Source organism: Pseudomassariella vexata (assembly GCF_002105095.1).
Source record: "Pseudomassariella vexata strain CBS 129021 chromosome Unknown BCR38scaffold_5, whole genome shotgun sequence".
In the NCBI taxonomy this organism is placed as follows: Eukaryota; Fungi; Ascomycota; class Sordariomycetes; order Amphisphaeriales; family Pseudomassariaceae; genus Pseudomassariella; species Pseudomassariella vexata.
This window is the reverse complement of record NW_024467960.1, coordinates 1,147,903-1,166,551: the sequence shown is the minus strand read 5'-3', so window position 1 is coordinate 1,166,551 and position 18,649 is coordinate 1,147,903. Positions and strand designations below refer to the sequence as shown.

Below are 18,649 nucleotides of genomic sequence, written 5' to 3'. Positions count from 1 at the left end.
GGGTTGAAGCTAAGAAAGTGGAGCTAGAGTGGTATCGTGACCCTATTTTGGTGTTTAGGACCGTTAGAGTCCCCTAACTAATTGCCAATAAAGCCAATGCCTCGCAATCTCCAATTCCGACCGATTTACAGGATGACGTTGACCTGTTCTTCGATGACAATGTTAGCCTGATTAGATCCTCAAGTATGGCCTTACTACCAATGATTGGCGCGTGATCCGGGCTATTCAGCTCGTATTAAGGGACTTCGCAGTTATCTCAAAAAGCCTGCAATCGCGCGCTGTTGTCAACGATGACGAGGAGGGCAAGGTCGGCGGCATGTGGGATTACTTCCCTTCATTCGAGATCTTGCTTGACCATCTCGAGCTCTCTGCCAATGAGGGCGTTGTCTATATAGAAAAGAGGTCTCACAATGGTCAGCTAAATGGTGAAGATATCCCAATCTTTGAAGGTATGGCGCTTAACTTTTCCCTTAGCTAGTACTAATACGCGATTTCTTTACAGGACTTGACCTTAAAACGCGCCGCACACTCCAGGTTTTTTTTGCGTCTTAGTTGGAAAAAGCTCGACGAGTTCTGTACCAAGATGACGGGGCTCGCGTACTATGCTGCCGTAATCTTCCATCCTTGCCGAAAGATGAAGCATCTCGACGACGCCTGGTCGTCGATACCTTGTCGGCAGCAAGATACGTGGAGGGCTGACGTAATGGGCAAGCTAAGGATGGAGTGGGTTAATAACTATAGTACCATGTAAGTTAGCGTGCTCTTGTGCGATAATGACTAATTAGAGATGTGCCATAGGGACGTAATTACCAGCGAGCGTCCAACTGAGCAGAGCGTGGCCTCGATGAGCTTTGCTCAAAGACGTCTATTCTTTAGGCAACGTAGTAACAACTCCACGATACCCGACCCCGGTACGCAAAGCATACAGAATACCCAGGCGACAAGAAGGACGAAGATATACAAGTCTAGGGCGAAGCGTCCGGCCCAAGTTACCCAACCGCTGCCGCCAATCGAAGATGAGCTCGATCTATACCTCGCCGAGCCAGTCTGCGACATCGCAGTATGCAAGGATAACCCAATACGATGGTGGAGGGATTGTGGTCAGCGACGTTTTCCTCGGCTTAGCTATGTGGCTATAGATTACCTTACTATACCTCCGTCAACATGCGAGACTGAGCGTCAATTCAACAGCGCAGGGCGTATGTTGAGTCCGTTGAGGAATCGCCTAAGCCGATGGATCGTATCACAGGCCCAGAGCATAGGGTCTTGGAGTCTGAATGGTGTGTACACCACAAATTCCCCTCCATTTGGTGGATAACAATGATTGGCGGCTTGTTGTAAGAGCAGCTGGCCTCTCAGGGCTGGACGACGAGGTTATGTAGTAATACCAAAACACCAAAAACTATCACCATTCTCGCCGAGCTCGCCGATCCTCTCGCCGAGCGACCCACCTAGCGATACGTCAACGCTCGACGAGCGTCCTTAAGGCCGCTCGCTGGTCAGCGAGCGAGAGTGGGTCAAAATGCCAGCGATACGATCGATGGCTAACCCTGTACGTACATTCAGCATTCCTTTCGGCACCAACCAATAGGACGTCCATGAAGACAAATTATATGTCATCTTATGGCTGAGCTGCGAGTCTAATACACTTGCTGTCCTTACTTCTTTACAATAATCTTAAAGACTTTAAGGAGGTGGTCGGCACACCTTTTCGGCCGCCATAGTTTTTTGCGTTCTATAATCAAATGTGGGTCAGAGTATTTATAATCCGCTTTAGTGGCTAATTCCTGAACGAGCTCCTCGGCCCAATAACTTTCCAAGTTCTCGTTCATGGCATCCGGCTATCTTCTCAGACATCTTAACCTCTTTCATCATGTTTAACCGATCCAGCGTCCAACTGAAGCGAGTTAGCTTTTTCTACTCGCATAACTTATGGTTGTTTCACTTGCACTTTATATAGCAAAGCACTGCATAACGCCCTTTCATTGACATACACTCCGGTGACTCACATCATTCCGAGCCAAGACGCCAACTTTCACAAGTGCATTATGTACGGCCAAGCCCGACTAATCGATGTTTGAGCTCTTTGCATCTTAGATACCCCAACACTGGTTCAATGCAGCCTGATCACTCACGCAGCCTCAAGCAGCAAATATTACCGCCATGTCGTCCGCTGACCCTTCTTTTTCGAGCATCAAATACGTTCCTACCACCGAAGCCTACAACAGATGGGCAAAAGTCTACGACACAGATGGCAACTTCCTCCAAGCCCTCGATAATATCGAGATGCAGCACCTTATGCCTCGTTTCATCTCCTCAATCAGGTCCCCCAAACCGTGGCGAATGGCCGATCTGGGATGCGGCACTGGTCGTAACACCGCTCTCCTGCTCATCGTGGAGGACGCGCACATCGCGGCTTTAGATTCAAGTGACGGGATGCTCGAAGTGGCCAAAGCCAGACTTAAGGAATTTAACGCCGAGACACCGGCTGAGGCCGATGCAAAGAGCCGGTCAGATGTCCAATTCGAGTTGTTCGACCTCTTGGCATCATCGGACCCGCCAGCTCATGCAAAGGATGCAGACGGTATAATCAGCACTCTCGTCATCGAACACATACCCCTGCCGGCCTTCTTCTCGAAAGTTACGATGATGCTCAAGACTGATGGTGTGCTGCTGCTGACGAACATGCACTCGCATATGGGTGGTATCAGTCAGGCTGGGTTTGTTGACCCCAATACCGGCGAGAAGATTAGGCCGACTAGCTATGCGCATACGGTCGAGGATGTAGTTGCGGAGGCGGCTAAATGGGGACTGGAGCTTGAGGGCGATCGTGGTATGGTTGAACGGGCTGTCGATGATGAGATGGTCGGGAAACTTGGACCGAGAAGTCAGAAATGGGTTGGTATTACTTGTTGGTTTGGCGGGTTGTTTAGGAAGAAATATTAGGGGCGTTGGTATTGCTAAAAATAAAGGGGGCCCAGGAGATGCCGGGAAGCGTGTTGATATTACACGAGTAATGTACACGTGGTGGTCAATAAATATACAAAACGTTCACCCACGACTACAAGACTGTCTATACTAGCTGCCGTAGCCTAGCAACACTCTTGTGATGGTACCTAATTCCATTGAACTCCTTTCTGTATTTATCTCCACTTATAGATCTTCATGATCACAAGTGCATGTTCTTCCAACTATCGCCTGTCAATTTTGGAAACTTACATTCAATTTGTATTACTATCAATATAACCCACCTCGCGTTACTGACCTACCGTGTCTTCTTATCAAGCCAATGCTAAGGTGGATTTCCTGCTTCGTCAGGACCATGGCCCTTTGCGATCTCAAATATAAAGCGGAAACCTCGACCTCGAGGCTCAGCAATTTCCCATGGACTCTTCCGTATGGTACAATAGGTCAAGCATTCCGTGCAGCTTCTCGCAACTCCCAATGAAATTGGGACCAGTCAACTCACAGGCTGGCTCAGTGCGACCACTAAGTTTTAGTGTTTCTCGGGCGCTTTCAGCTCCAAGGTTGCAGCAACATGAGTCACTCACCGAACTTCAATGAGAAATCTGCAATAAGGCCTCTCGTCAAGTCTTACATCTGATTCATTTCCATCATAAATCATACTGCTGCTGTCGTAACATCAACCACAGGTTTCTTCAAACAACAGCCATGTCCCGAAAGCGCAAAACCCCTCCCCCTCCCCCTCCATCCCCCTCCTCCGCAGCCCCCAGCAACACCCAACCCTCCTCCCAAGCTCCATCAAAACCACCAAAAACCACAGAAACACCCCCATCCCCCTTTCTTGGCAGCGGCCCCCTCTTCTTCTACCGCGAGCGCCACCCACGCACTGGCTTCCTCTCCCAATGGTTCAACCAGCCCTTTCGGGACCCCTCGTCTTCGCAACTCGAGATCTACCCAACAGCAGAACACTACATGATGCACCACAAAGCCCTGCTCTTCAACGACACTGAAAACGCGGCGGCAGTTCTGCACGCGACCACGCCCCGGGACGTCAAAGCGATTGGACGCCGCGTGAGGGGATTCGACAAGGATATTTGGGAGCGGGAGCGGGAGGGCATTGTGAGGAGGGGAAATTATCTCAAGTTTACGTATCCGGTTGCTGCTGCCGAAGAAGATAAAGGCCGGCAGGTTGGCTGGAGGTTGGGGGATGTGAGTAATGCTGTAGTGGTGCGCAGTACGAGTTTCCGGGAGGCGTTGTTGGCCACGGGGGACCGGGAGTTGATAGAGGCGAGCCCGTGGGATGGGATTTGGGGGATCGAGTTCAGCGAGGAGGATGCGTCAAAGCACACCAGCCGGGAACGCTGGGGCCTGAATCTGCTGGGGAAGTGTTTGACGGCTGTTAGAGAGGAGTTCAAACAGGACAAATTGAACAGCGAGGGGAAAGCCAGAAGTTCAGATGGCCAGCCTGCCAAAAACGAATGAGGTGGTGTCTAGTCTTCCAGGGTGGATGTTCGAGGCATTGAGACATCGTGTAGATTTCCACGATATCGCTTGGTGTTCGGCCCGAGTTCTATACCTCAGCGCAGCACTAGTTGCGAAGCAGTGAACGGAAATGGTGTTCATTGGCTCAAGCGAACGCTTTCACCCTTCCACTATGCGCCGTTTTGTCTATAATACAATCGATCCAGCTGATGCATACACGCCATATATTGAACGCCTTCATGCCAGACCCCAGAGTGGTGTGATGAGACCGGCCGCCGCCGCAGCAATGACCTCCATCCTTCTACTTATAAACCACCCATTTTGTACAGTAATAGAACATATAGTGGTATCAGTCGTATCTCGCAACGGGAATAGACTTGCGGGAGAGTCGCCGCTTAGATATAGTCGCGCCCACTCTTTTGCATCTCAATCAACCTCCAGCCTCTCGTTTCGGGGTTCTGCACGTCCTCTGGCGTTCGCGTGATGCCGATGGCATAGGTAACAAGCTGCACCTTGTCCTCCATACCCGCCGCTAGCTCGTTGGTCTTGGCATTGCGGTAGACGTGGACCTCCTGCGTTCGGCAGGTGATGATGAAAACGGGAATCTCACCCGGATCTAACATCCGAGCCTTCAAAATATCGACGTGGCGGATATCGAGAATGCGGCCATCCGACTTCATGCCGGCTTGGAGGTATTGCTTGGTTAACGCCTCGTAGACCGAGTATTGTGCTGCCGACAGCCACAGCTTCAGCGTCTGGACATCGCCCTTGACGTATGCGTCAAGAACTTCAGGCAGTATGTATTCTCGGAGCTCCTGCAGGAAAGGCTCGATTTGGAAGTTGGGGTCCATCGATCGGAACTTCTTGATGACCATGGCGGTCTCATTCTCGGCGAAGAAACCGGCAATTCGATCAGTGATGCTTCGGGCCGTCGAAATCAACGGGTTTTCGGATTCTTGGTAGATTTTGCTCGCGCCAAAGAATCCTTGAACCACTTTGTTCTGGTCTCGGAAATCCCGCCATGCTTCCTTCCACCTTGCATCTTTGTGGAGTGTAATATTGGTACCAGCACTATTCATTTGTTAGTCAACAACAACTGTCTCCTTGGGAGAGCGGCGGCATACTTAGGGTCCTCGACCATATCCTCCGGCTTTTGTCCGTTCGCAGCCTGCCTTTCCCTCAGCTCTCTTGCCTTCCGACGTTCCTCTTTTTCCACCCAGCCGCCATATCTGGAGCTGCTGCCGTCATCAATGACATCCTTAACGTTCTTGTACGCCTCGGTCTCCCTGATGGGCTTCGTCGCCTTGTCAAGCGCCTCGCCAGTAATGTTGGCGCCCTTGCGAACGCCTTTCATAACGGGAGTTTCCCAGGTCCAGGCCGCACCCTTGCCGATGGCGCTTGCGCTGGTCTTCAGCACCTTCCCGGCCGTTGACGAAACTGCACCGGTTGTGCTCTCGTAAGCCTGTCTCGCGCGCTTGACTGACTCGCTTTCGCTGATCTCTTTGGCTCCAGCGGCGAGCTGCTTGGTTGACTCATTCCACTCCTTGTTTTCCTTGAACTCGCTCTGCATGGTTTCCATGAAGACCTGCCACGGCGTCTTGTCACCATGCGGAGGCGGCGGAGGAAGATCCTCTTTCTTCTCTTGCTTGCTGTCCTCTGACTTTTCTGAATTTTCGGACTTTTCACCGTCGTCCTCGTTCTTGGCCTGTTCGTCGGGCTTTGCAGATTTGGACTCGGGCTTCGTAGGTTGTTGCGGCTGATCCTGGAACCATTGTGGCGTTCCATGAAGGCCGCGTGATTGTATTGCGCCTATGGACTCGGGAAGGAAAGGCGATCGGAGCGATGCGTAAGGGGATGATGACAGCCTCGAAGAGACAAATGTAGGCTCTCCGAAGACAGTTGCTTTTGGGTGGCCAACTGTTGATGCTAACCGTCGATACGCTGGAGATCTGCCAAAAGAGGGCGCCAGCAAAGGCGCCCTCATAATTGTTGTGGAAGCATTACTCGTCCTTGCGACTTGCCTTAGGGAACTCATGGTGTCGTTATGTGAGCCTCCCAGGACAAACTGCTGCGGACGATACCGTGGACAGGCTAAGAAATTGGAATCGCTAGGATTTTCTTCCCGACTTTGCTGTTGCAGCTACGATCCTCCCGCCAACCGCTGGGGCGAATGGCAGCTGTCGGATCAATGCTTTGCCGATTCCGACTTAGCAGCTGGAAGTGGGACCCGTATCTATCTCAGCTCATTATCTCACTGTCTAGACCCAGAGCTGAGCCAGTTGATATAAGCGATGTTCCCATGGGATGAACCCAACACAACATGAGATATCTTTGAGCACCAGCAGAGTCGGCGATTTCGAGAGGTATGCAGTCGACTTTTTTTCTTGGCATCGTCTTCTTGATCTTCCGTAGTTCGAGTGGAGCTGTTGGCACCAGCATACTGACGAACACCTTCTGCGAATCTACTGTTACAGGTTAGTGATAACCCCCTTCCGAGGCTGAATAACCTCGAGGGCCACTAAGGATTTATTGTGCATTGTAAGTGTTCTGTATGCTTTGATATAAGCCTCAAAATTTACAATAATTAGTTGCTAATATGGGTTGGGATTGCTGATTCCGGTGCTAAGGTAGTAGAATTTTGCCGCTTTTGTGCCAACTTTCATCAAGACACAACACTAGACGATATTACACTGAATACATGAGAGATACATAGGTAAATTCAGGTCATGTTACCACAAAACTGAATACATACCACAAGGATTGAGTCAGGTCAAACAGTTCAATCAAAGCACATATCAACTGCAGTCGAAATAACCCAATCTCTTCTGACAGCAAGATAATTTGTGATTTAAGTAGCAATAAATGATGCCAAATGGCTTCAAATACTGACATGTAGCACTATTGTGTGCTTATGACATCTGATATAGGTATTTGGGGATAATGCCGACATGTGATATGCTATAGCATAGTCCAGCAACCTTGTGGTCCAGTCACAAGGCATGTTATTTTTTGGGTAGCAGACTATGCCAGGCATGGTTTTATATAAAGCATGGGGTCATTGAAACCCGTTTGGGGACCTTTGGGTGACAAGTTTAATTATAGCAGCGATAACTTGCGGTGAGCGCTTGAAATCTCCAGCAGTGCCGACTGTCATGTCTTGAGTGGACACATCCGGGCTTCAGCACACTTACAGCGTATATTACAGGCAGATAATATGTCTTGTGATCATAAAAATATACTTGAAAAATATGCTGACAGAAGGAGTGATGGCCCATCCAGTATGACACTTTCCTTTGCTGTTCCAACCCGACTAGCTAAGACTATCATAGTATCCCTGTGTCCAGCATCCTTAAAGATCATTGGGACATATATTGGACCTTGCAGCTACCCATAAATATTAATAGTACCATGTAGCCTTCTGATGCTGCCGTTATGATTCTCGGCTATTACAGCTGCAACTATGGGCTCGTATCAACCAAATGGGCTGCATCTAGCTCGTAATGTGCAATCACATGATCCTTCTTGGTAAATAGAGTGTAGCAGAAAATTGACCTATCAGATAATTAAGACATGGACGCGCAATCAGAGTAAGAATAATGGTATGCTTCAAAATATCATGAACGGGAACTAGTGCGACTCTTATTGAGGAACCCGTAACCAGCCAGCCTCGCCCTCCAACTATTTGAGCAGTCTTCTCTTCGTTCAAGCCTCGTCTCGATCCTTTATCTTCAATTATACCCACACTGGGCAATGAATAATCAAGAAAAGTATCCCCCAGGACAGGACCCCTGCATTGCACATAGTGGTGTGGATGGTCCTTGAGTCGCCGTCGGGGCATCTCAGTTATAATCTTTTATTTATTTCCTTCATTTTCATTATGTTAAATCACTTGATGCGGTGCCATGAGGAAGGTGGTTTCCTGCTAATAATGTGTCTTGTTGTTTTGTGACCCCCCATACGCTAAACACCCATCCTATGATACTTATCTTGCTTGTAGACTATGACATGCTCTACTCAGAGCCCGAGAGAGGGCCCTTTTTCTTTTTTTCTTTTTTATATGTCGTAATATATCAAAAAATCATAAAATTTTGCAATCTTACCATTGAGTGACTTGTCTGCAGAATGTTGGGCAAGGAAAGCTGGCATTACCGTTGTCGCCATCTCACTGATTGATTCACAGCAAAGGCTTCCCGTCTTGCTTGCTTATTCTCCAGTACACAACATTAATATGTGCATTGCTACGAATAATCACTTTTATTCAATATAATTTTCGTCGGTAACTTCCAGTGCCCTGTTCTCAAGATGCTGCGCCCATCTACTCAGCGAGAAAGTGCAGGGACGGCTTCAGAAATGACAATCCATCTTTGTGAATCTTGAGACGACCGATGACCAACACTAGATGATTAAAGACTAGAGAAGGCATAAGAGCATGGAAGACATCTACAATGAGGATAATCTTTGCAGAGCAACCACTGAAGACTGGCAACGACAGTCAGGATACACTGATGACAATCCCCGCAAAATCCTGGGAAGTTTCTCACTGCTGACATCCAAGACAATCCACACCAAGGATTACAGCAACGAAGAAGCAAACACATCGACCCAAAAAGAGCCGTCGATCGTTTCGAGCATAATCAAGCATACGTTTTCCATACTAAACCGCCCCTGGCTACCATTTGACAACAAGGCCATGTCGTTCATTTGACGCACGGTCTAAACTGAACGACCTACGTTGAGGCAGAGCAGCTACAATGTACCCCGAACGCACGCAGGCACGTTTTACCCGGTGTGATCCGGACCAACGGGGGTGCAAGGAAGGCTGTGGGACAATTCAGTGTTGGTCCTGCCACAATATTTCATACACTTTCTGTGATCAGGCCCTGAAACGCATCGCTTTTGTAATCAAGCAAGAAATCCCTTGATATTTGTTGGAATGGCACCAAACATGGCAATATCTTTGAATTCACTCAAACAGATCCGGGCTCGTCAGTGGTAGAGGGATCTTTCACAATGAACTAGGTGTGCGAGTCTACAAACGCTTGAACAAATGCACCTGGAACCTCATGTTTTCCAGACTGACCGGGTACTTCAGGCTCTCGGCCAGCCTAAACCATGTACTCTCCTCATTCACAACTTTCTCCCACGCCGATGTCGTCTCCTCCCCCTCGCCTTCGTCTTCGTCCCTCTCGCCGTTCTTGACCCTCTTTGACAACATGGTGTGGTCCATCAACCAAGACATAGGATATTTCTTCTTTGTAGTCTCGGAGCAAGATCCAGCGCTATCAATCACCAGCAGTAGGCTCCCTTTTGGTGCTGCCGTTGTCAGTTTCAGCAAGAAGGCTATTGTTTTGGGCATTGATGCTGTGTAAAGCTCGTTCAGGGTGAACATGAGAGTCAGCAAGGCCGGTTCGGGCCCGATCATGGAGCTTAGATCCTCAATCCCAGATTCAAGAATATCGCCTTGGGTGAAGGTGGACTTCAGAGCGTCAGAGGAGAGGAACGACGCGTTTGCCACGCGAGCTGCGGCGCTTGCATATTTGGAGAGAGTTGGAGGGGTTGTGAGGGCAGCATGCAGCTTCGACACGACCGAAGACCAGTTCGCGGAATCGACAAGATGGAGGTTGAGGGCAGTAGATGTCGAAGTAGCAGTAGACTCAGACATCGATAGTGCTTCCAGCTCCTCGGAGACGTCTTCAGGAGGATTTGGTCTGCCAGCTGCGCCAGCACGAAGATGCCGTAGAAGTCCTGCAAATGCCATAATTTCCGCCGCGCCACCGCCGAAGCATACAACATTCGCTGGGCTGTCCTTGGTGATGCCTATCAACCGTTTTACCCATATCTCCTCCGCTCTCTCTCCACAGACCCAAGCCAACAGATTCGAGTACGCTAGCGCTCGACTCGGACTCCACCGAATCGCATAGGCTTCCAGAAATTCTGCCTTTCCAAATGCCCTATCGAAATTCCTTTGGATCAATGCATCTTTTATCTCCTGCAGAGTGGGTTTCAGTGCATCGAAATCATACGATGCAGGAAATGTGTCGCGGAAGATGTCAAGGACCAGTTGCTGCAGCTCAACCGGGAGAAGCTGTTCCTGGACCACTGAAGCAGGCCCTTGCGGTGAAGAAGGTTTGGGAAGTTGCCGAGGTGCTTTCTTGATATAGCTGGGCCCTTTCCATCCTGGCCGACCGCTTGGTGGTGCCACGGGTGCTTTTGACGCAGAGCTGACCGAAAGAGGGCCATGTTTCCTCTCTGACTGCGCTTTCCGTTCAAATTTCTTCATAGTGGGATCCTGGGCGGTACTCGTTTCCTGGGTTGATTTCTGACGCAAGTATAGTTGTGGGTGCGGAAAATTGTGATACGAAGTGAGTATATCCATCGGTTAAACAATGTTCCGGGAATATTGCCCCCTAAGAGTAAGTACTCAAGTAAGTGTAGATCTGAATGTGCCAACGCTGGACATGCGCGCTATCTATACTCAAGTGCGCAAGCGACATATCCATATCCCATGCCAATTGGTGTCGTAGCAAAACCTGCCACATCATTTTCCGTGAGGCCGGTCAAGCTGGGACCCTGAAAGGCGAGTTCTTATTGTACCAGCCCTTATTGTAATCAGCTTACTTCTTTTCGTCTGATAATGGGCCAAATACCACACGCGTTGACGTCCGTTACTTTAACGAAACCAAAGCTGGTCGAATCTAGAGAAAAACTGGCACATGAGCAATGCCATGCCGGCTAGATGGAAGTCCTACACCCGAAGACTAATGCCACAATGGAGGTAATCATTTAGGTTCCCTCAAATGACATACTCCAGCTCGGGATTCAGAGCGAAATCGATGCAATAAGCCGCTATTTCCCACTCTCCTCAACCCAATATTGGAGTTTAGCACTCTCAAGAATTCTGAGGCCCACAGAAAACGGTCTGCAAAAGTTCTTTTATTTGAGCAGAGGTACCGGGGGCTTCGAGCCTACGGCGTATTTAATAATAATAATAATAATCTTTTATTTTATGCAAGATAACATTTCTAGCCCTGACTCGGCCGAAAATTTTGAATTTCATGTATGATCCATTGCATACTGGTGGGACTCCTCACACTCGTCGATACCATATAGTGTCGCAGTTTCAGCAAGTATGTTTTGTCCATGGGAAAGTTTCTATATGTGGTTTAGGGAACATTTTGCGAATTTCATGGCATCAAAACAAGTTGCGCACCTTCTTCCCACACATTTATCTAGAGGACAAAGAGTACGCTGCAATTGCAGACATGATACTTTGTGTGGATGGTGTATACTTTCAACGCTGAGAAAAAGGCCGGATCCGAGAAAATGCCGGACAAGGTCAGCGGAGACACTATGGGACTATTCGGCGATAGACACTAACACATTGTCTGCTCAAGTTCAACCATCAAATGGGACGTGAGCTGCTTTGCAAATTTCTTTGGAAGCTAGTACCGGATATACCTTTTCCCCATGTCAATCTTCATGAAGCATATCACGAAAAGCTTATAACAATCATTAAGAGAGAGGCAAACTCGTTTGCACAGAAGATGATTTCGTTGGCTATACCCAGTCTCGGGGCTACAGTAGCATAGAGTTGGTTGAATTGTTGAGGCAATGAGGACGGGAATGGATGGCTTAACAGATTGAAATTCTTGATGTCCCTTCTGTGCAGAGATCCATAGCTATATCGTTATAGTAAACGTAGGATCTTATTCAGCAAAATTAGGTTCGTAACAGCACTAGCTGTAAAGGCGTTAAGGGGCGCTTCGGGTAAGGCTATTACAGCAGCTATGTAACGATTCAATTTAGATTTGCAGAATATACAGGAGGATCATGGATATCTACAGGGCTGAGGTGGTACTTATTATATGGCATTGTAGGGATATATTTCTAGAAAAAGAAAGAATAACTCGTGCCAGCGCGGAGTGGTGAAGACAAAAAGAGACCCCACTTAATAACATTGGAATGCTGCAGGAGGATATGTCGATTTGAAGTTCTTAACCTGAGTCGCTATTGTTTACCAGTTCTGATGGAAGTGGCCCACGTGCCACGTCTGTTGCACTCATCATCTACCAACATCCGAATTTTAAGGTACATCTATTCTACTAAGTAAAAAGAAGCTATCTGCAATTTCGTGTAGAAAAGCAGTCTCGTTGTTGGCTTTTTATTCTCATCTAGCGTGGGGGTCTCTGTCGACCAGCGAAGGCTATTGATGAAGTATTTGCAGAATAAACGAGACAGGAATATCGGTATGCTTGCAGTGTAGCAATCCATGTCCGTACATTTGCATTATGAATACGTAATATGGCCAGTTTGCTAGTGCGCCGTCTCTCCTCCCACTGTGACACATTATGCACCGGGAAACAGGACAAACGTGGTACGAGTGGAGATTCATTGGCCTGTCTGATTATTCGACACGAGTTGGTGACTGTTTCTATTGTCCTACCATATCTTCCATTTTCTCATATGCGATGCATGCTGAAAGAGAGCAATATCGATGAAAGACTCCATAGCATGGTACATTGCACATCATACTTGCCTTTAAAGGTACGTAAGCAGACAGGATACATCTATATGTGAACATTAATGTGATGCAATCTCGGGCCTCAGCTGCATTCTGGGTAGGGGATGAGGCACTATGCCTCGTGCTCGAAGCAGTTTGGGTAAAGCTACCCGCGATTAAACCCTTTCGCATCTGTAGTTAAAGTGGACCTTGGTCTTAACACACGGACCCACACCAGCCTGAACCAGCTTTTGACAGCCGTACGTAGTATTGGCTGTCAGCTCAATGCCAAAATTTCGAGACTTTCACTGAGGTAGAAACAACGACACAACCCTCCAGCAACCTCATGCCTTGACGATGAGCAGGCCAACTGGTCGCCTTCTGGCGACTTCAAGGTTGCACGCAATGCGATGCATGCGAAATGGGGCTCCCCAGTGTGTACGGCCCTTCTCCCAAACGTTGCTTCGAAGAACAGACGCAGAAGACCAACCGCCGACACCACCGCAAGAACCAGCGTCGCCGAGGACTACATTTTCCTCTCTTCGCCCTAAGGCGAGCGAACCGCCCTCCTCGCCTTCCCTACACAGCTTCAGGCCATCTCCCAAACCGGTCAATCCCCTGCAGCATGTGGCCCAGATTCTCTCCATCCCTAAAAACTCGCAGCAGCTTGCGCAGGACATTGCCGCACGCGCATCAAACTTGCCCACCTCATCCGAGCTAGCGGCTGCCGAAGTCGAGGGTAAGAAGAAAGACTGGGGACCTGAGCCATTCCACTTCCACGTCTACGGGCACAAACACAATACGCACATCACCGTCACAAAGCCGGACCGCAACGCCATAATTTCAATATCGACTGGCCAGATTGGCTTTAAAAAGGCGAAACGAGGCACGTACGATGCAGCGTACCAGCTGTGCGCGTACGTCATGGATAAGTTGAACCAGGGCGGATGGCACAAGGAGATCACACAGATGGAGGTTGTTCTGCGGGGCTTTGGCAATGGACGAGAAGCTGCTACGAAGGTGTTACTTGGAACAGAGGGGAAGTTGCTCAGGAATGCGATTGTGAAGGTGTCTGATGCTACGAGGCTCAAATTTGGTGGAACGAGGAGCAAGAAGCCCAGACGTCTGGGTTAGAATCTGCTAGGTAAAGGGCACAAACACAGAGGAAGGGGGACCGCAACGACAGTATGGAGTATCTCCAGACCAAATGTATCATATGTTACACTGCATGCACACGCTGTACAAAAGAGGCCATGCCGATTTTTCACAAATCAATTGAGTGAGCATGCTCACCCATGCAGGGTACTCTCTGGGAATGAAACAAAACCATATGGTATCAGTTGCACGAAAACACTCACCTATTCCAACGACCGAATGACGCCCCAAACACCTTGAAATGCAAGCTGAATCATCCCTCGCCTAAAGGGGGTTATACGAGACAATGGCGGAGCCGACACGATAGCATGCACAAATTCGACTTCGCCCGTACTGATCTGGCACCGTTGCGTGCCTTACGACCTGCCAGCAGCCGGAGCTCTCTCAGCAGCTGGCAGTGGCCTTCCGCTTGAATCTCTGGTCTTTGCCTTTCCTTTCCCCTTGTTCTTCTGATTTCCACTCCTTGGACTCTCGTCGACGCCGTCATTCCCCACAATACTCCCTCGGAATGAATTGCCGCGGCTTAAAAATCGAGTCCGTTCGGACGTATCAAGCTCGTCTTCATCTTCCTCCATCAACTCTCCGTTGGCAGTTTCGAAATCCGGCGGATCGATCCAGTCTCTTGGCACCACGCAAGGTAGTGCCACTCCAATGGATGCTGCGCGATTCAGCCAGCCCGGTCCCCGCCGTCCGGTTAGCCGCTCACATAGCACTTGCGTGAAGTGATTGCAGTTCTTTGTCAACAGGTTGTAGGCTGTGCCCTGAAATTCCTCCGATGTTTCTTTGATTATCGTGTCGATTTCGGCAGGCGTTGCGAATGTGAAGCCGTGGAGAATCTCGGTGCGGAAAGTGCCGCCTGGTGGGCAGGTTTGTGGAGTGGTCCAGTAGACTCCAGTTGTGTGGGGTCGGTCATGGCCGCCATAGGCATATTCTTTGTGGTTTATCACGACACCAGTATGGAGGAGCGAAGAGCCAAGTGTCCAGAGAAATGATGAGAGCCGACCGGGCTGGTGTCAAACAGGTCAGCAGGGCTAGACTCCTCAAGGCTAGAAGAATAATGGCGGCACTTACAGGTAATAGGTCGTAGACATTGATTATGATTTCTGTTCGGCTCAGCGAGAGGGTAGATCTGTGGGAGGATTGTCGCGATGACCTGGGCTTCTTGGAGGACATCGTAAGGTTTGGTGACACGAACGCAGTTCTGGATGGGCTGGTGGGATGTCGGATGCGGAAAGCAATTGAAGCTACAGGATAAGAAGTGTGCTGATAGATATATGACAAAAGCCCTCTACGACTACTCCTGCCAGGCAACGATGCACAATTGACGGGCGAGGGATTGATAGAGGGTTTTTGAGCAGGAGGATTCATAGGTTGCGCAGACGACAGGTATACCTGCGCCGTAAGTGCATCAGCATCAATACCTTGGTGGTCTAGAAGCCAGGTGCTTGGAATCACTAACTATGGCGACTATGGCGACTATGGCGGACTGGAGGATTGAAATTGTAGCACCAGCCACTATTATCTCGGCGCAAGCTGAAAGCGGGATCCAATGAGCTTACGGTGTGCAGCCCCAGGCACACACTGGGGAGCCTTTATCACTGGAACTTGTCACAGCGTCGGTCGCTCGATGAGATCAGACCAACTAACCTATATCGGCCCACCACCTGCACCGTGGGCTCGGCAGAAAGAGCCACCGAAATCCGCTGCAGCATTTTCTTCGGGTGTGAAAACTTAGAAAGACTGGCGGGAATTCTCTCCAATCCTGTCCACCCACAGAGCAGAGCGCAAAAAGCTTTTCGCTTCCTGCCCTGCCCCTCCATTTTCAATGTGAAGCTCGCCAACTTCCATTGAGGACGAGGCTGTCCACTCCCTTCCCACTCACACGACCAACACCGAACCACTGAGCTTAGTTGCTGCAGTGTTATTCTTCCTCTGAGTCCGGGGCTGAGAAACCAGCCCGTACCTCCCAAAACGTCGTCCATATTCTCTCCCCATCCTTTCACTTCTCTTTCCCGCCGCCTTATACCCCTCGCAGCTAGCTCTGCGCTTCATCCCACCTTCGTGCCTAGCTGCATTGCCACCCACATCTACATCACCGTTCGCGGCTACGCAGCCAAAAGAGGCAGCAAGAAAATGGCGCCCAAGAAGGGAGCAAAGGAAGAGGAGAAGATCCTTTTGGGTCGCCCTGGAAATTCCTTGAAGAGTGGCATCGTTGGTCTTGCCAATGTCGGCAAGTCGACATTGTTCCAAGCCATCACCAAGTGCCATCTCGGAAACCCGGCTGTAGGTCAGACGTCCATCGGTCTTTATAATACCGTGCGCTGACGTTTCTGTCCAGAACTTCCCTTATGCTACCATTGACCCTGAAGAGGCTCGCGTTATTGTGCCCGACGAGCGGTACGATTGGCTCTGCGAGAAGTACAACCCCAAGTCGCGCGTGCCTGCAAATTTGACCGTCTATGATATCGCCGGTCTAACTCGTGGTGCATCGACTGGCGCTGGTCTTGGCAATGCCTTCTTGTCGCACATTCGCGCCGTCGATGCCATCTTCCAAGTCGTACGATGCTTCGACGACGCCGAGATCATCCACGTCGAGGGTGACGTCAACCCAATCCGAGATCTCGACATCATCGCCGAGGAGCTGCGTCTAAAGGACATCGAGTTTACTGAGAAGGCACTCGAGAACCAGAAGAAGAAGACCCGCGTGGGTGGTCAAAGTCTCGAGGTGAAGAAGGCGAAGGAAGAAGAAGCCACGATCGAGAAGATTCTTGCATGGCTTAAGGATGGCAAGGACGTCCGAAAGGGCAACTGGTCACCTAAGGAGGTGAGACAATTTCCAATTTCCTCGGCTACATACGCCATCCTCGCTTCTACATGATGACAAAGGGCCATAGCGCCTGAATAATCCCAGCTCTTCGAATGCCTCAAATTAACGCAGAGGACATACTGAGATAAAAAACACACTCTGACTGCAACCTCCCACTACAATTATGTTTCGTTATACTGTTGACAATAGCTAACGGGTTCAAAAGGTTGAAGTCATCAACCCCCTATTCCTGCTCTCTGCGAAGCCGGTGGTCTACCTCGTGAATCTTTCCGAGAAGGACTACACGCGCAAGAAGAACAAGCACCTTCCCAAGATTGCTGAGTGGATGAAGGAGCATGCGGCTGGCGATCCCATCTTACCTATCTCTATCTGCTTTGAGGAACGTCTGACTCAATTCGAGACAGAGGCTGAAGCCGCCGAAGAGTGCAAGAAGCTTGGCATTGAGTCGGCTCTGCCTAAGATCATTCTCCAGATGCGCAAGGTTTTGAACCTGGGCAGTTTCTTCACAACTGGCACGGACGAGGTTAGACAGTGGACGATTCGCAACGGCACGAAAGCGCCACAAGCTGCTGGCGTTATCCACACCGATTTTGAGAAGACATTCATTCAGGCCATAGTATATAACTTCAAGATCTTGAAGGAGCTGGGCGATGAGAGTGAGGTTAAGGCGAAGGGTAAGATCATGACAAAGGGCAAAGACTACGTGGTGGAAGATGGTGACATCTTACTCATCAAGGCTGGCGCTGCCAAGGGTTAATGTACCTATATAGACTTATAAATGCAACATGACCTGAGCATGAAAATCACCTCCTGCTATATGATGTGCCGTTATGGAGACTTGTGGGAGATGTGATTCTTAACCCGCCTTGCGGGCAACTAAGCCATACCCAGTGAATCAGTAAAACAATATCACCAACGCCGCCGTCAAATAAAATGCCCAAATCAGACGTAGAAGCAGGTCGCTAAAACCAGTTATTATTGAATAGTCAGAACTCAGTACTGTCAACAAGTTGATAAGTGCCTTGTTAACCGCCTCGCGCTGCTTCTCGATGGACACCTCTGTAATATCCGTTGCCTATGAGATCTGGCCTCAGGTTGAATGAAGCTGTGCGTCAGCTCCGCTGCTTATTTATTCTAGTTGAGAGCCGATTTAATATCGGAAGTCTTCGCCAAGGTTGATTGAGGTTAAATGTGTCCTCTTCCCTGCTCGGGTTGGTGGCCGTGGCTAACAGTTGCCAACTCAGTGTCGTTCCGTGCACTGATCGCAATTTGCTCCTGTTACGTCGGGCATGATATCAGTCATGTCCCTACCACAAATAAGCCCGATTAGAGAGCGCGTAGCCGTTCTTAGAAACGTGTTGGTCTTGTTGCACTAAATGACCTGTTGATAAGCACGTTGATAAGCACAAGAGCTACAAATCGAAGCAATGTGGTGTCTATATCGATAATCACACCGTTTCATTCGGAAACAGACACTAACTGACTTAGCTTGCAATTGTCTAGGCCGGAGCTAGGGTACTGGATTGCGTCTGGGGTCTGTCTGTTGGTAACACACAATGGTAGGCTCACATTGTCCGTGAATGCGAATAACATGACTTTTCGGCTAAACTGCTGGCATCATGTCTCCATCATCCAGCCTGTCCAGTGCCTAGCTCTGGTAGTTATTGAATGGTGCGGGAAATAACTGACTAAAAGAAGGCTGTAGTTCGGTACCACTTAGT

At 49.3% G+C, this 18,649-nt stretch overlaps 7 protein-coding genes across 7 annotated transcripts; 4 read left to right on the top strand and 3 right to left on the bottom strand.

Moving 5' to 3' along the window:
• The first annotated feature begins 1,759 nt into the window (after positions 1–1,759).
• On the top strand, positions 1,760–3,061 carry BCR38DRAFT_429227 (methyltransferase small domain-containing protein). Its single transcript, XM_040859954.1, has one exon. The coding sequence runs from the start codon at positions 2,164–2,166 to the stop codon at positions 2,944–2,946; it is 783 nt and encodes a 260-aa protein (XP_040717061.1). The 5' UTR covers positions 1,760–2,163; the 3' UTR covers positions 2,947–3,061.
• A 271-nt stretch (positions 3,062–3,332) lies between these two features.
• Positions 3,333–4,446, top strand: BCR38DRAFT_465095 (uncharacterized protein; the record flags this gene model as incomplete). The annotated part of the gene is made up of 2 exons (XM_040862690.1): positions 3,333–3,401; positions 3,813–4,446. Exons 1-2 carry the CDS (start codon positions 3,385–3,387, stop codon positions 4,444–4,446), a joined length of 651 nt encoding a protein of 216 aa, XP_040717060.1. The 5' UTR covers positions 3,333–3,384.
• Positions 4,447–4,841: 395 nt separating this feature from the next.
• BCR38DRAFT_338617 (putative mitochondrial inner membrane translocase subunit TIM44) lies at positions 4,842–6,430 on the bottom strand (the record flags this gene model as incomplete). Its single annotated transcript, XM_040855629.1, has 2 exons — positions 4,842–5,517; positions 5,571–6,430. 2 exons carry the CDS (start codon positions 6,428–6,430, stop codon positions 4,842–4,844), a joined length of 1,536 nt encoding a protein of 511 aa, XP_040717059.1.
• Positions 6,431–9,393: 2,963 nt separating this feature from the next.
• BCR38DRAFT_429224 (uncharacterized protein) lies at positions 9,394–10,764 on the bottom strand. Its single transcript, XM_040859953.1, has one exon. The coding sequence runs from the start codon at positions 10,724–10,726 to the stop codon at positions 9,476–9,478; it is 1,251 nt and encodes a 416-aa protein (XP_040717058.1). The 5' UTR covers positions 10,727–10,764; the 3' UTR covers positions 9,394–9,475.
• Positions 10,765–12,747: 1,983 nt separating this feature from the next.
• Positions 12,748–14,080, top strand: BCR38DRAFT_456734 (uncharacterized protein; the record flags this gene model as incomplete). Its single annotated transcript, XM_040861953.1, has 2 exons — positions 12,748–12,784; positions 13,422–14,080. 2 exons carry the CDS (start codon positions 12,748–12,750, stop codon positions 14,078–14,080), a joined length of 696 nt encoding a protein of 231 aa, XP_040717057.1.
• Positions 14,081–14,472: 392 nt separating this feature from the next.
• On the bottom strand, positions 14,473–15,262 carry BCR38DRAFT_323662 (PPPDE putative peptidase domain-containing protein; the record flags this gene model as incomplete). Its single annotated transcript, XM_040854785.1, has 2 exons — positions 14,473–15,108; positions 15,173–15,262. Coding segments are annotated over 2 exons (726 nt in total), but the record flags the coding sequence as incomplete, so codon positions are not given.
• Positions 15,263–15,849: 587 nt separating this feature from the next.
• Positions 15,850–17,735, top strand: BCR38DRAFT_429221 (P-loop containing nucleoside triphosphate hydrolase protein). Its single transcript, XM_040859952.1, has 3 exons — positions 15,850–16,384; positions 16,440–16,925; positions 17,134–17,735. The coding sequence occupies exons 1-3, from the start codon at positions 16,235–16,237 to the stop codon at positions 17,683–17,685; spliced, it is 1,188 nt and encodes a 395-aa protein (XP_040717055.1). The 5' UTR covers positions 15,850–16,234; the 3' UTR covers positions 17,686–17,735.
• The last annotated feature ends 914 nt before the right edge of the window (positions 17,736–18,649 follow it).

Coding starts and splice junctions, on each gene's coding strand:
- BCR38DRAFT_429227 (XM_040859954.1), top strand. CDS start 2,164: ATGTCGTCCGCTGACCCTTCTTTTTCGAGCATCAAATACGTTCCTACC.
- BCR38DRAFT_429224 (XM_040859953.1), bottom strand. CDS start 10,726: ATGAAGAAATTTGAACGGAAAGCGCAGTCAGAGAGGAAACATGGCCCT.
- BCR38DRAFT_429221 (XM_040859952.1), top strand. CDS start 16,235: ATGGCGCCCAAGAAGGGAGCAAAGGAAGAGGAGAAGATCCTTTTGGGT. Junction 16,385..16,439: donor GCCATCTCGGAAACCCGGCT/GTAGGTCAGACG, acceptor GTTTCTGTCCAG/AACTTCCCTTATGCTACCAT. Junction 16,926..17,133: donor GCAACTGGTCACCTAAGGAG/GTGAGACAATTT, acceptor CGGGTTCAAAAG/GTTGAAGTCATCAACCCCCT.